The sequence below is a fragment of the Phacochoerus africanus genome, chromosome 12, assembly GCF_016906955.1.
Source record: "Phacochoerus africanus isolate WHEZ1 chromosome 12, ROS_Pafr_v1, whole genome shotgun sequence".
In the NCBI taxonomy this organism is placed as follows: Eukaryota; Metazoa; Chordata; class Mammalia; order Artiodactyla; family Suidae; genus Phacochoerus; species Phacochoerus africanus.
The window spans coordinates 52395343-52409494 of NC_062555.1; the positions used below are offsets into that span (position 1 = coordinate 52395343).

The 14152-nt window shown below is 42.5% G+C and overlaps 1 protein-coding gene across 1 annotated transcript in view; it reads left to right on the forward strand.

The window, feature by feature from the left end:
• Positions 1-14152, forward strand: part of FAM107B (family with sequence similarity 107 member B) — a 233237-nt gene that overhangs the window by 71803 nt on the left and 147282 nt on the right. Inside the window, exon 2 of the mRNA XM_047755572.1 lies at positions 12672-12732. Within this exon, the coding sequence (XP_047611528.1) occupies positions 12672-12732 (61 nt within the window). The remainder of the gene's footprint in view (positions 1-12671; positions 12733-14152) is intronic.

Consider the following 14152-nt stretch of genomic DNA (forward strand, 5'->3'; position numbering starts at 1 on the left):
CTGGCCTTGCCTTTCTCTACAGTTGTGTGTTTCAGTTCTTCATGTGGAAAATGAGGGTCGGAAATAAGGAAAAAAATCTATATGTATATCAGCTCTGCCCCTGGTTCCTGACACAGAGCTCCTAAATTCCTTGTAAATAGGGATTCTGGGAGAATCTTAGTTCTAACAGTTGATCTTTGACCTGGATCCTTGACACAGAGCTCTTAAACCCTTGTAATTCCCTCAGTGATAAGAGCATCTGACCAGAGTTCAGAATTCCCTTGGAATTTCCTAGATGATAGGAGGGTCTTTTGTTCTAATGAGGTGACTCTTTGTGGGCTCCTGGATGGCAGCTGCTCACCAGAAAGCCCAAGGCATGATCAGAAGCTTGAAACTTTCAGGCTCAAGCCCCCACCCCCCATTCTTCAGAGAAGAAAGAGAGGCTAGAAATGGAGTTAATAATTGATCTTGCCTGTGTGAGGACGCCTCCACAAACACGTCCCAAATGTGGGTTTCGGAAAGCTTCTGGATTAGCGAACACATCTATGCAACTTAACCACAGGAACAGAAGCTCCTGCACTCAGACCCTTCCAGACCTCACCCTATGTACATCTTCATCTGGTCGGTTGTATTCTTTAATATGTCCTTTGTCATAAATTAGCAATAGTAAGTAGACTGTTTTCTTGGGCTTTGGGAGACACTTTAGCAAATCAGAGACCCCCAAGGAGAGAGTTGTGAGAACCTCTGATTTGTGGCCAAGTTGAACCGAAGGGACCTCTTGCTTGCAGTTGGTATCAGTAGTGGGAGGCAGTCCTGTGGGGCTGAGCCTTTAATCTGTGGGGTCGGTGTTAACTCTGATGAATATCAGGATTGAATTGCAGTGTGATATCTAGCTGGTGCTGGCGAATTGTTCAGTGGGTGTGTGTGTCGGGGGCAATCTAGTGTTGGGAATGTTGTAAGGTGAGTAGAGGAAAGCATTGCATTTTTCTGAGACGGGGGATGTGTGCTCTGCCCACCATACCAGTTACTGAGAGAATCAGGTGAAATTATATAAGACGGCACTTTATAAATTGAGAGGTACTAGAGGTACTAGATAGAGATGAGGTGTTCCTAATTTTGAGAACCAATATGGAGACCAAATAAAAAAACTGGTGCCCCAGTTTACAACAACTCTCATTCTCCTGTTCACCAGGTGTGGATGAAATCCTTTTGTGTCAAACTTTTGGCACCGTCTTAAACTTGCGTTATCTCCCAGAGACGGCCGGTGGTGTGCCCTGTGGTACTTGAAGCCACATCACGTGTGTGCACGACTTCCTGGAACATCAGTTTTACACGAATAGATGGGAGAGGAAACAGTCTTTTTTTGTTTTTTGAGATCCCAAGTGCATTTAATTTGACTCCCAGGAAGAAATGAGAGAGTTGGAAATCATATGTAAAGTGGTATTTGCTATGCCTTTTTAAAAAATTGAAGTATAGTTGATTTACAATGTTGTGTTAGTTTTAGATTTATAGCACAGTGACTCATATAACGTAATGATAATATATAACTATAATGTATTTATTATATATAACCATAAATATATTTATAATATACAAATGTTTTTATATAATAATCATATTTATATGTAATAAACACATTTATATATAATACTTAATATATAATGTGTATAAATATTATAAGTATAATTTTATAATATATTATTTTTATATAATATGTAATATATTATAATTTATATTATAAATTTGATATTACAATATTATAAATATATATTATATAATGTATATTATATAATATATATTATATATATTATATAATACACAATATATAACTATGTTATGTAATATAAATGTATTTTATATTATGTATAATAATATATTCTTTTCCCTTAGAGGTCATTGTAAAATATTTAGTATATTTCCATGTGCTATCTGGTAGGTTCTTGTTGGTTATCTATTTTATATATATTAGTGTGTATATGTTAACCCCAAACTCCAGGGGTTGAACCTACGCCACAGCAGTGACAACACCAGATCCTTAACCCACTGAGCCACCAGGGAACTCAGTAAATTTGTTTTCTAAGTCTATGAATCTATTTCTGCTTGGAAATATTCTCTTTAAACAAATATTATTCATTCATTCAACTCATGTTTATGGAGTATCTTTGAAGCAGAATTAGATGTAAAAGTAGCTGAAGAGTCATGATTCTTTCTCGTCACTTGTTCAAGATCTGTAACACAAATCTATATGTGGGATATATGATAATCCTCAATTGATCAGATCTTAGTCTGTTCAGGCTGCTGTAACAAACTAACATAGACTGATTAGCTGAAACAACAACCATTTATTTTGCACAGTTCTGGGAGGTCCATGGTCAAGGTGCTGACCAATTCAGTATCCGATGAAAGCCCACATCCTGGTTCATCAGTGGCCATCTTCCAGCTGTCATGGAGGAAGGGGCTAGGGAGCTTTCTGGGGTCTCTTTTATCAAAGCACTAATCCCATTCATGAGGGTTCCACCCTCATGACCTAATCACCCCCTAAAGGCCTTCCCTCTTATACCATCACAATGAGAATTAGGATTTTAACATACGAATTCACAGTTAGGGGGGTGGGGGACGCAAATATTCAGTCCATAGCCATCAGTATAGGCAACTGATCTCACCCTTCCATTCCCCAGTAGTTTGACAGCTTATTTTAATTGAAATATTTTTGTAATCATTATGTAACTTGGAAGTCTGGACCAGCATGTTGAATTACAGCTATAAAGATTGTGTCAAACTTTCCTCTGTGCTGAGTCTGAAATTTCCACCATGTGATAAATGTTTTGCTCTGCGGTTTTCTTGGCCTGGGGCTGTCTAAACCTTGAAACACACAATGGTGTGTCTTTGAAATGGCCTTCCCTGGCTCAGAGGAACAATTGCTCATTCCTTTGCAAAACTCTATTATCTATGTTCTTTTTTACCCAAGGTTCCGTTCCACGGACCCTCTCACAAAGTGTAGCTATTTCACTAACTGTTCTTTCCACCTACGATTAGATTTTCAAAAAATAACACCAGCGAGGAGGAGCAAACATTAAAGAAGGCAGCATGATATTGCTCTGACCCCGGCAGGTGGTGTGCCTCTTCACCCACCTGAAAGCACACGATCATCTTTACACAAAGTCATCAGCCCTCTAGGGCCCTTTCTGCACGATGGGGACACAAACAGCAACACTGTGGTTTCCCTGACTGTGCTTCTCTGGAGTCTGGTCTGGAGAGGACCTCTGATGTCAGGGACCTTGCATCCAAGCTTCCTTGATGTTCCTTGTTCCTCCTCGACCTTTAGGTCTGTCCTATCTACCCTTCCATGACATAACCAGATTTGAATGTACAAGTGACATCTTCCCTCCCAAACTTTGAATGCAACTGATGCTCCAGAGAGGGGCTTTGCCTGCCTCTAGTATATAACAGCGTACCTCTGGGATGTACTTTAGAAGTGTGGTGGTTAAGGGAGTTCTTGTTGTGGCACAATGGAATCGAATCCAACTAGTATCCATGAGAGGTGGGTTTGATCCCTGCCCTCGCCTAGCGGGTCAGGGATCTGGCGTTGTGGTATAGGGCGCAGACTCTTCTCGGATCTGGCGTGGCTGTGACTGTGGCGTAGGCCAGCAGTTGTAGCTCCGGTTTGACCCTTGGCCTGGGAACTTCCATATGCTGTGGGCGTGGCTCTAAAAATAACAACAAAAATACAGAAGTGTGGTGGTTAAGATGATATGCAGGATTGATAATATTCAGCAGGTATGCATCAATCAGAACATATGGGCTGGTATAGTATGAAGACACCTTTCTTATTACCTGTAAATAACTGTTCCCCAAGCCTTTGAGTGGCATCCATTTCCCGAATTACTTCTCTTCTGCGTCTCCTGAATTCTGCGTGGTCCAGGAACTGAAGGGTTAACGGACCCTCCCATCTCTGATTAGTTGGTGGCTTGAACCATACAGGCTGTTAGATATTCTGAATATCATCCCATGTTACATGTACCATATACGAAGCTCCTGGAGCATTCTAGGCACTAAATAAGCAGTAGGTATTTTTAGTCCTGTGGCTTTGGAGAACTGCGTCCTTGGAGTATATATTTTGCACAGCACTTCGGCCAACATCCCTTCCTCCCCCACTTCTGGACACAGCCTTCCTTCCCTTGGGGGACTGCGCCTTCCCCATTCTCTGAGGTTCTGGCGAAGCTTCCAACCACAGCACCCCCTCCCTCCAGCAGCTCACGGATGAGCAGTGACAGAGGTCTGGAAAATCATTGTCCCTGTTCCCTGACAGGCATGCGCATGTGATGGATCACTCAGTGGCTTCCCTAGAACTCTGCGCAGTCAGCCCTCAGTATCCATGGGGGGATGGGTTCCTGGACTCCCCCATCCCTTGGAGATGCTCAAGTCCTTCATATAAAAAAGGTTTCTGAAATTGGATCCGCAGCTTGTTGGATCCACTGATTGAGAGGACTGACTGAGTTACGGTGCAGGGACTAATAATATTCCTTGTCCCCCTTTGCAATACGAGCTGAAAGGATGTGGCCCCAGAGCTCCTGGTGGCCTTGACTATGGTGAAGGAGGAGCCTGGTGATAACTGAGTACCAGACCAAGCTTCCATTCTTTGGAACAGCAATTCTCAAGCTTGAGTGTGTATCAGGATCACTGGGAGAGCTAATAAAGAATCTAGGTGTTCCCGCTGTGGTTCAGCTGATAAAGAACCCAACTAGTATCCATGAGGATGCGGGTTCGATCCCTGGCCTCGCTCAGTGGGTTAAGGATCTGGCGTTGTCACTGCTGTGGCAATGGTTACTGCTGCAGCACATGTTTAATTCCTGGCCTGGGAACTTCTGCATGACTTGGGTGGAGCCAAAAAAAAAACACAAAAACATAAAGATTATAACCTGTACTAGTTTTCGTGAAGAAACGGAGGCTCACAGCATTCCTACATGGCAGAGCAGGATTTGAACCCTGGCCTCCCTAATTCCAAGGCCTACATCCTTTCCTTGGGATGCCAGTGGGCTCTGCCTCCATCTTTTCCCACTTGGTCTGTAGTTCTTGGCATGTTTCAGAATGGTTGTACCTGCTTCATTAATTCTTCAAAAAGACAACCACTCTGCCTCTTTTAGAATTGACTGGATGCCGTTCCTGTCTAGGGGAATGGGGTCCAGAGACACTGCTACTCTGAAGGCTCAAAGACTTGTTCCAAGCTTCGGAACTGCGTGTTCACGGGCTACCCACCCGGAAAAGAGAAGCTGAGGGCACAGATGACCCTGTTTTATTTACATCGCCCTTGCCTCTCTCATAATTTCAAAATCAAGCTCTTTCTCTCTTTCTTCAACTGAAATTCTTTGTGCTATTTACCCTGCACGATCTAAACATTCGAGAGTGGGCGTGGGGAGAGAGGAGAGAGGGAGCGAGAAGGGAAAGGAAAGGGAGCTCTTCGAGTTAGACTCTGTCTTTCCCTAAGAAGATTAAGATCAATGTCATCTGTCTTTCCTGTTGGTTTATGGTTCCCGTGGGTCCTAGGGGGTGTCCTATTCTCCGTGGGATCCCCCACTGTTTCTAGCATGATTGCCAGGAACACACACAAGTTCCTCCGCAAATGCACATTGGATTAAACATGAATTTTGCCTAGGGTCAGTTTTGCCGATAGTTCTGCATACAGTCAAGAAAGAGCTTTTAGTGGATGATCTCTTGTCCTTTTTAGTGGTCCAAAGAACAACAACAACAACAACAAAAATGCACCTAAAACCCAGTTATGTGTTTCTATTGAAGGAAAAGAAAAGTGACGTAATATGTGTTCACTCTGTGGCAGGCATTGAGTGGGTGCTTTACATGTGTTATTTTATTTTATCCTCATAACAACTTATGGACATAGATATTATTATTTCCATCTGCAGATGAGAAACTTGAGAGAGAACAAGTCATTTGAGTGTAGTGGAGTTCCCATTGTGGCTCAGTGGAAACAAATCTGACTCGCATCCATGATGCTGCAGGTTCAATCCCTGGCCTTGCTCAGTGGGTTAAGGATCCAGCATTGCCGTGAGCTGTGGTGTAGGTCGCAGAAGTGGCTCAGATCCTGCGTTGCTGTGGCTGTGGTGTAGGCCAGTGGCTGCAGCTCTGATTCCACTCCTGCCCTGGAATCTCCATATGCCACGGATGTGGTCCTAAAAACACACACACACAAAAACCCCAAAACATATAAGTCATTTGGATGTAGCAAGGAGTAGTGATTATGAGAATAGACTCTAGACTGATTCATTTTCTTTTCCGGTCCCATCACTTATTAGCAATGTGATCTTGGACAAGTTCCTTAATTACTCTGACCTTTCTCTTATTGCTTCCTCATCGATCTAGTTTATTTATATGTGTGTGTGTGTATATGTATATGATCAATATATATCAGTATCTCTATATATATAGTATATAGACATATGTTATATATTGGCCATGCCTGTAGCACGTGGAAGTTTCCAGGCTAGGGATCAAACCCTAGCCACAGCATGACAGCATGGGATCCTTAACCTGCTGAGCCACCAGGGAACTCCCTAGCTTCCTCATGAATAAAACGAGGACAGTAATATTTACTAAACAGATTGTAAAACTCTTAGAGGCAGTGCTGAACCCAGAGCGAGAGTTCAAAGGAATTCCTACTGTGGCTCAGTGAATTAAGACCCCACTTAGTATATATGAGGATGTGGGTTTGATCCCTGGCCCTGCTCAGTGGGTTAAGGATCTGGCATTGTAGCGAGCTACAGTGTAGGTCGCAGATGTGGCTCAGATCTGGTGTTGCTATGGCTGTGGTGTAGGCCTCAGCTGCAGCTCTGGTTCAACCCCTAGCCTGGAAAATTCCATATGCCACAGCGGCAGCCGTAAAAAGAAAAATAGGAAAAAAAAAAAAAGAAAGAAAAAGAAAAAAAGATTTTTAAAAAGAAAAAAAAAATGGACTTCTTTGAGGGACTGCTCTCTGAGCTGTTTTAGCAGAAAGGGTAATGCTTGAATTTTTATTGTAGGGTGTGTTACCAGGTTGGACATTAAACACAGATATAAAGCAGGTGCACAATTAAGTCCATTGAGTTGTTTAACAAGCACCTGTTAAGAAAGCGGCTCAACCCTGATGGAATCTTGAAAGAGGAAGCATGGTCTTTGTTCTGGAAGGATCTATAATTTAGTGGGCTAGACAAGGCTTAAATAAGGGATTCCATGGAAGATTAAACATACGCTTATTAGTATCAAAGCAATGCAGTAAGAGAGACTCTTGGCATTGGAATATGGTGGGTGTTGGATGGTGGTTTCTAAAATTAACTCCAGTGAGACTCTTCATATCCTTTAAAATGCAGGCTTGGATGTTACTAGAGAAGTTGTAATGAGATCATCGCATGTGAACACATTAATTTGCTGAAACATTTTGGCGAGGGGGAGGGATTTTACGCTCTGCTTCAAAAGCCTCAAAACCATTTATGATCTTTGATCCACATCCCTTCCCTTGGAACTTTAACCCAAAATAATTTGAAATAAGAGAAAATAAAAAGCTTTACACCGAAAGATGTTCTTCATGGTATAGCCCATAATAAGGAAAACTTTGAAAGTTCTCAAGTGTTTGGTGACGGGTAGACAGTTATTTAAAACCTTCTTGGGGTGGTAGATGCAAACTATTCCATTTAGAATGGATAAGCAATGAAGTCCTACTATACAGCGCAGGGAACTATATCCAGTCTCTTGGGATAGACCCTGACGGAAGATAGTATGAGAAAAAAATCTATGTGTATGACTGGCCATTACACTGTATAGCAGAAATTGACACAACATTATAAATCAACTATAGTTCAATTAAAAAAAATAAAATAAAACCTTCTTGGGAAGGAATGGGTCATCGTTGGGGACCCATTTTCCAAGTGGAGGAAGTTGAGCCAACCATATATTTGTTGCAATGGACCACGACAAATGGAACCAGGCTCCTCTTTTTTTTCTCTCCAGCAAATGACCTTCTGGTTCTAAACATGCTTTCCTAGAGTGAAATGTCCACTGTTAGTTTGGCAAAAGTATGGGCTTAAATTAAAATGACTTGAAGTATGTTAATGAAGCTATATTGTTAATGTTTATAAAAAGTTTCTTTCTCCCCCTCCCCTAACTGTTGTTCAGCCAGGTAAATCTTAGGCATGGCTGGGTTTGGGGCTCAAATGATACCTTTTGAGCCCCAAACTCCCTCATTCAAACATTGTAAACACTCAGGTTGTGGTTTAGGGTGGTGTATGGTAACTATTTAAAAAAATTTCTGTATAGTATGATGTTTTGACGTCTTAGGAAAAAAACTTTCTGACTAGCCAATTCTTTTTTTTTTTTTCTTTTCTTTTTACAGCTGCATCTGCAGCATATAGAAGTTCCCAGGCTAGGGATCGATTCAGAGCTGCAGCTGTTGGCCTACATCACAGCTGCAGCAACCCTGGGTCCGAGCCACATCTGGAACCTACACTGCAGCTCGAGGACATGCCAGATCCTTAACCCCCTGAGCAAGGCCAGGGATGGAATCCATCCTTATGGGTACTAGTCAGGTTCATAACCCACTGAGCCACAGCAGGAACTCCAAGCTCGTCAGTTCTTAGAGATAGCAAAGGGTCCAGCCAGGAGCGTGCCTATGATATGTGAAGTAGCCAACCCAGAGCCAGATCTTCTCTCTCTAGCCCATGCACCTCAGGAGGCAATATTCTTCTGCCTGAAACATCCCAGGGCCAGTTGCTAGGCAACTGGGGACCACTTCGGTAGCTCAAAAACTGCTTAAGTCTTTCAAACTAGCCCTCCCTGTTTGCCTTTCCCCTGAAAACCTTCATTAAGGCTGTGACCTAAGCTCTCCCCTCAACCCCTGTCTTCTGCACCTGACCGCCCTGGTGTCTTTCCCACGTGGCCCTGCCAGGCCTGCCAGGCCTCCATCTCCAGGGCCCATGAGTCTAATAAACCTTGTTTTTTCCTGAAGCTCTCCTCTGTCCCCTCTTGCGGCTGCATCTGATGGACCCACTTATGAAGAATACAAAACACACAGCCTCTCAATAAACAATCTTGGGAATAGTCCTTAGAGGAAATAGATGAAAAGCCCAATTTTTTGTCAGACTTTAATATCCCCTCTTTGGTGCGTACCTTTTTCAGGGTCCTTATCACAGGCTGTAGTATGTAAGGTACAGAAGCCAATAATCAACATGCCCCACTTCCAGCTTCCCAGAGCTAAGGTGTCTATGGTGATGTATCAGCTATGAGTCGTTCTGTCAGAAGTGACAGAAAACTTTATACAAATAGTTTTGATTTTTAAAATCAATATGTGTTTTAAAAGAAAAGGAATGGTATTGCTGACTTAGGCCCAAAAGTCCAGTGTTGATCTTGCTTCAGGCATGGCTGGGTCAGGGCTCTAATGTTATCATCAGGACTCAGGATCAGTCCATCTCTTGGCTCAACCTTCCATTGCATGAACTTCTGTCTCAGCTGCGTGTGACAGCAGCAGCCCAACCCGCACATCACAGGTTTTCAGGAATAGAATACAAATAGAAGCCATATTCCCAGGAGTGCAGAGAAACTCTCTCATTAGCTCTGATTGGGTCACATGACCACTCTGTGCCAATCACAGGGAAATGCAGTGGACTGATGGGCGCAGCCCTAGGTCACATGACCACTTTGCACCGATCACAGGGAAATGCAGTGGACTAATGGGCGCAGCTCCGGGTCATGTGACCACTTTGCACCGATCACAGGGAAATGCAGTGGACTAATGGGCCCAGCTCCAGGTCATATGACCACCCTGAGCCTGGAGGGGAGGGAGGTGTATGTGGGAGAATTGAGTTGGTTTCCTAGGAACCACAATTCATTAGGAGGGGGAAAGTATGACTTTAAAGAGGAAATCAGGACACATTTATTAGAAAGTGTGAGTGAATGCCAGGCAGCAAAATCAACAGATGTCTACTACAGTTGGACTCTTGTCATTTTAGTCTAGCTTTCTTGGGAAAAAGCCAGTAAGAACAAATTCAGCAGATCGCAGACTTGCACTGACGAGAAGAAACGCAAGAATCTTCCGAGCTCAGCCGTTTTTCTCTAAATAGAACATAGTTTACACTATTGAAGACAGATGCTTGTTTATTCTATGCTGGGAGCTCTCCGGCCAGGCAGATGACAAATACCCTCCCATCTGCAGAGTCTTCCAGGGCTTTGCAGTTTTTACAAGTTAATGAGAAGATGGGGGAGGGGCCATTTAAAATGAAGTAATAAATGTGTTTGGAAGAAAGTTAAAGAGCTAAGTTACTTCACAGTTCTGGAATTCAGAGCAATGAAAAAGTAAACAGGCTTAGTGGCTCAAAGAAGAATCCTTTCATCCATGAAACAACTTTATTTAGGTTATTTTGGTATCTAAGAGACTGTCCCTGGGGCTAGATTATTAAAAAAACTCATATTTTCATTCTATACTGTCCTATTGGGTTTTGCAAAACAAGATATTATTTCCTGCCTTTAGTTGTGGTGTAATGAGGCTTTTCTATCATATGTCCTTTGGTAAATTATTGTCATATATTTTTTAGTTTTATTTTTATTTATTTTTTGGCCATGCCTGTGGCATGTGGAAGTTCTTGGACCAGGGATCAAACCCGCACCATAGCAGCCACAATCCTGATTCTTAACCCCCTACACCACGAGAGAACTCCTTCATATCCTTTTTATTTTTTAAATTATGGTGGTTGATTTACATTATTCTGTCAATTTTTGCTATACAGCGAAGAGACCCAGTTATACATCCTTTTCCCATATTATCTTCTATCATGTTCTGTCACAAGGGATTAGATATAGTTCTCTGTGCTATACAGTACTTCCTATCCTTATTTAGAATTGTAATTTTGGAAGCAATTTTCATTAAAATTTCTTGTACCATATCAATTTGAGATAATTGGGCTGAAGGATTTTTTTTGTCCAAATTGCTCACGCCAATACTACCTCATAGGGTTTAGGGAATTCCCACTGTGGCTCAGTGGTTAATGAACCTGACTAGGAACCATGAGGATGCCCGTTCGATCCCTGGCCTTGCTCAGTGGGTTAAGGATCTGGCGTTGCCGTGCTGTAGTGTAGGTCGCAGACACAGCTCGGATAACCTGTTGCTGTGGCTGTGGTGTAGGCCGGTGGCTACAGCTCTGATTCGACCCCTAGCCCAGGAACTTCCATATGCCTCGCATGCAGCCCTAAAAAAAGGACAAAAGAAATATACTATTTCATAGGGTTTAAAAAAATTAAATTAAAATAAAATACAGTAGGACAAATTTTTGAAATTGGTCCCCAATGACATACATTTGAAGATGATTTTCAATCTCTGAAAAACCCTTGTTTCCAACACAGGTGAAATCAGTTCTTTTCTGTGTTAATGCTGATGGTGATTCAATGAAACTGATCTTTGTAAACTGAAAAGGATGTTGTTTTATCTCACTAAGCAAGCTTGAGAGTCTCGTGGATTCTCAGCCAGCTGAGCTATTACCTAGGAGCTGCAAACTTAGAACAAATTGCGGATGGCTCCTGTGATGGTTAATATTAGTTTCTGAGATCCACTGGTCCACTCTGGTTAGAGAGTACTTATCATTTATGGAACCCTACATGCATCAGCGCTATTATGGTCCAGAACATTTTCTACTGGGCTAACTTCTTAGGAGGAACAATATATGTGCAGGAAGTGTGCCAGCCTAGGAAGGAAGGTGAGTAGAAAAAACCTACCATATAATTCAAGGGATGTTCAAAGGCATCCTTCCTAAAGATTAAGGTCCTACCGAGTTAGCCCACAGCAGGCATGCAACAACTATTTTGTTCAGTGAAAGAAAACGTAAATGAAGGAATCAGTGTAAAATTACCTTGCAGACAAAACTAGAAAAGCCCCATGTAGACATTCCTCTTAATTTCCCTCTCCCCTAGCTGGACCTACGACTGCCACGGGAGTCACAATTGTCACTAAAGGATGTTACACCAGAACTCAGAGAAGAATGTGTTGGCTTACCTTCCGAGAGATAAGAACTGAGCTGGGGTAGAATTGTCTAGAGTACACGAAGTCAGCTTTTTGAATGGTGAAAAATAAAACATAATTCTCTTTGTTGCACCATATTGGTAGGATTTCTATCTTATGAGGAAACCCGTCACTGCGGTGTTTAAATAATTGATGCCCCAAAGGGATTAGTCAAGGAGGTCGCCTGGGTTGTACGAATCCAGGGACAACATTCAGATGCTTGCATGCAAGTTGTGCCCTGGAGTTTGGAACCCAGCACCCCCATAGTTATTCTTCTCAAAATCCTTTGCAGAATTTGTTGCTTATCCAAGGCCTCAGTTCCTAACAGCATGGTCTAAATGTTAAAGATCTTTTTTATGTTTGTTTGTTTTGTTTTGTTTTTTGGCTGCACCCATGGCATATGGAAGTTTCCAGGCCATGGATCGAATCCAAGCCACAGCTGTGACCATGCCAGATCCTTACCCACTGTGCTGGGCTGGGGATCAAACCCGTGCCACCATAGTGACCTGAGCCACTGTAATCAGATCTTTAACCCACTGCGCCATAGCAGGAACTCGTAGATCTTGATCATATGAATGAGTAAGTTTGCAAAAAGTGTTGCTATAAATTAATGCTTTCTTTGTCTTTCCTCCCTATTTTTCTTGTTGATGGGACTGGAACTCAGGAAGAAGAGGGATCTCCCAAAGAACCACCTTGCCTTGGGATGGGAAAGAGGATGAAATCAGGTAGGGTATGTTCCGTGCAACACCTCTTTTTCTGGGCTGCTGTTGCCCACGGCAAGACTCAGAATCCGAAAGCTTTGGCGATTGCAAAGGATAACGGGTATGTTCCCAATGATTGAAACCATGACTAGGAATGTCATTTGTGATGTATTCCAGGCACGACATCTGGATAATCTTGTCACGATGCAGAAAATAGCTTCTTCTCTTTTTCTTCTTCTGTCGCGTATTGATTACAGTTCTTGCTAAACAACTGCTTGCAATGAAGTAGATGATGATGATGATGAAGAAATTTCAAAGTCAGTAATACTAAAATAAGCTGTGTCATTTTTTCCTGGAATATTGATGATTACCTTGGAAATGTTATTTCGATGCGTTTGCTGTTTTATTTTTTGAATGTTAGTATGTCATTAAAAACGCAGCTTTGCTAAAGCTCTTTACCCCATCATAGGATTTTGTGTGAGGTAATGTGCAAACAAATGATGAGTGAGTTTATAACTTAGTTTCTGCCTAGGATCAGTAATGAGAATAAGAGGTAATGGTCATAAAAATAAACCTTAGTTGAACGGACCTGATAATGAAAGCTAAATCTCAATACTTTCATCTTACTATTTTCCAACGGCTTTTAGTGTGGTGGTTTATACAATTAGGAATGCTCCAGATGTGCTTGCGGCTGTCAGAGGCTCAGGTTCCTGTAATTTAATGAGAATCAGAAAGCGGAATTAAGAATATGGAAGTGGTAATGAAAAGAATGTGCAAAGTGAGGAGGGGAGTTGGTACCCCACTCTGATTTAAAGAGGAAGTTCCTGTCGTGGCTCAGTGGTTAACGAATCCTACTAGTATCCATGAGGACAGCCCTACTAGTATCCATGAGGATACAGGTTTGATCCCTGGCCTCACTCAGTGGATTAAGGATCCAGTGTTGCCTTGAGCTGTGGTATAGGTCGCAGATGCAGCTTGGATCCAGTATGGCTGTGGCTGTGGTGTAGGCCACAGCTGCAGCTGCAATTGGACCCCTAGCCTGGGAACTTATGTATGCCACCCTAAAAAGCATAAATAAATAAATACATAATAAATGGAGAAGAGAGAATTAGCAGTTAACTGGCTTCACCATCTCCCTCTACACCCCTCCCAAGTGTCTGTCTCACCAGTCACAAACATTGTTTTAGTTTAGTGCCTCTTCTGACCCTCTCCCCTTGCAGGTTCTTGCAGACTTGCTCCTTCTCGTCAATCAGTTCTCAGCTGAAATGTCCAATCCAGAGGCTACCTTGTCATTTCTCCCAAACACGCTCCATCCCATTGCCCCTCCCCTTTTTTTGGCGGCATGGGAGGCATGTGGAAGTTCCCAGGCCAGGGATCAAACCTGAGTCACTACAGTGACCTGAGCCACAGCAGTGGCAATGCCAGATCCTTAACCCACTAGGCC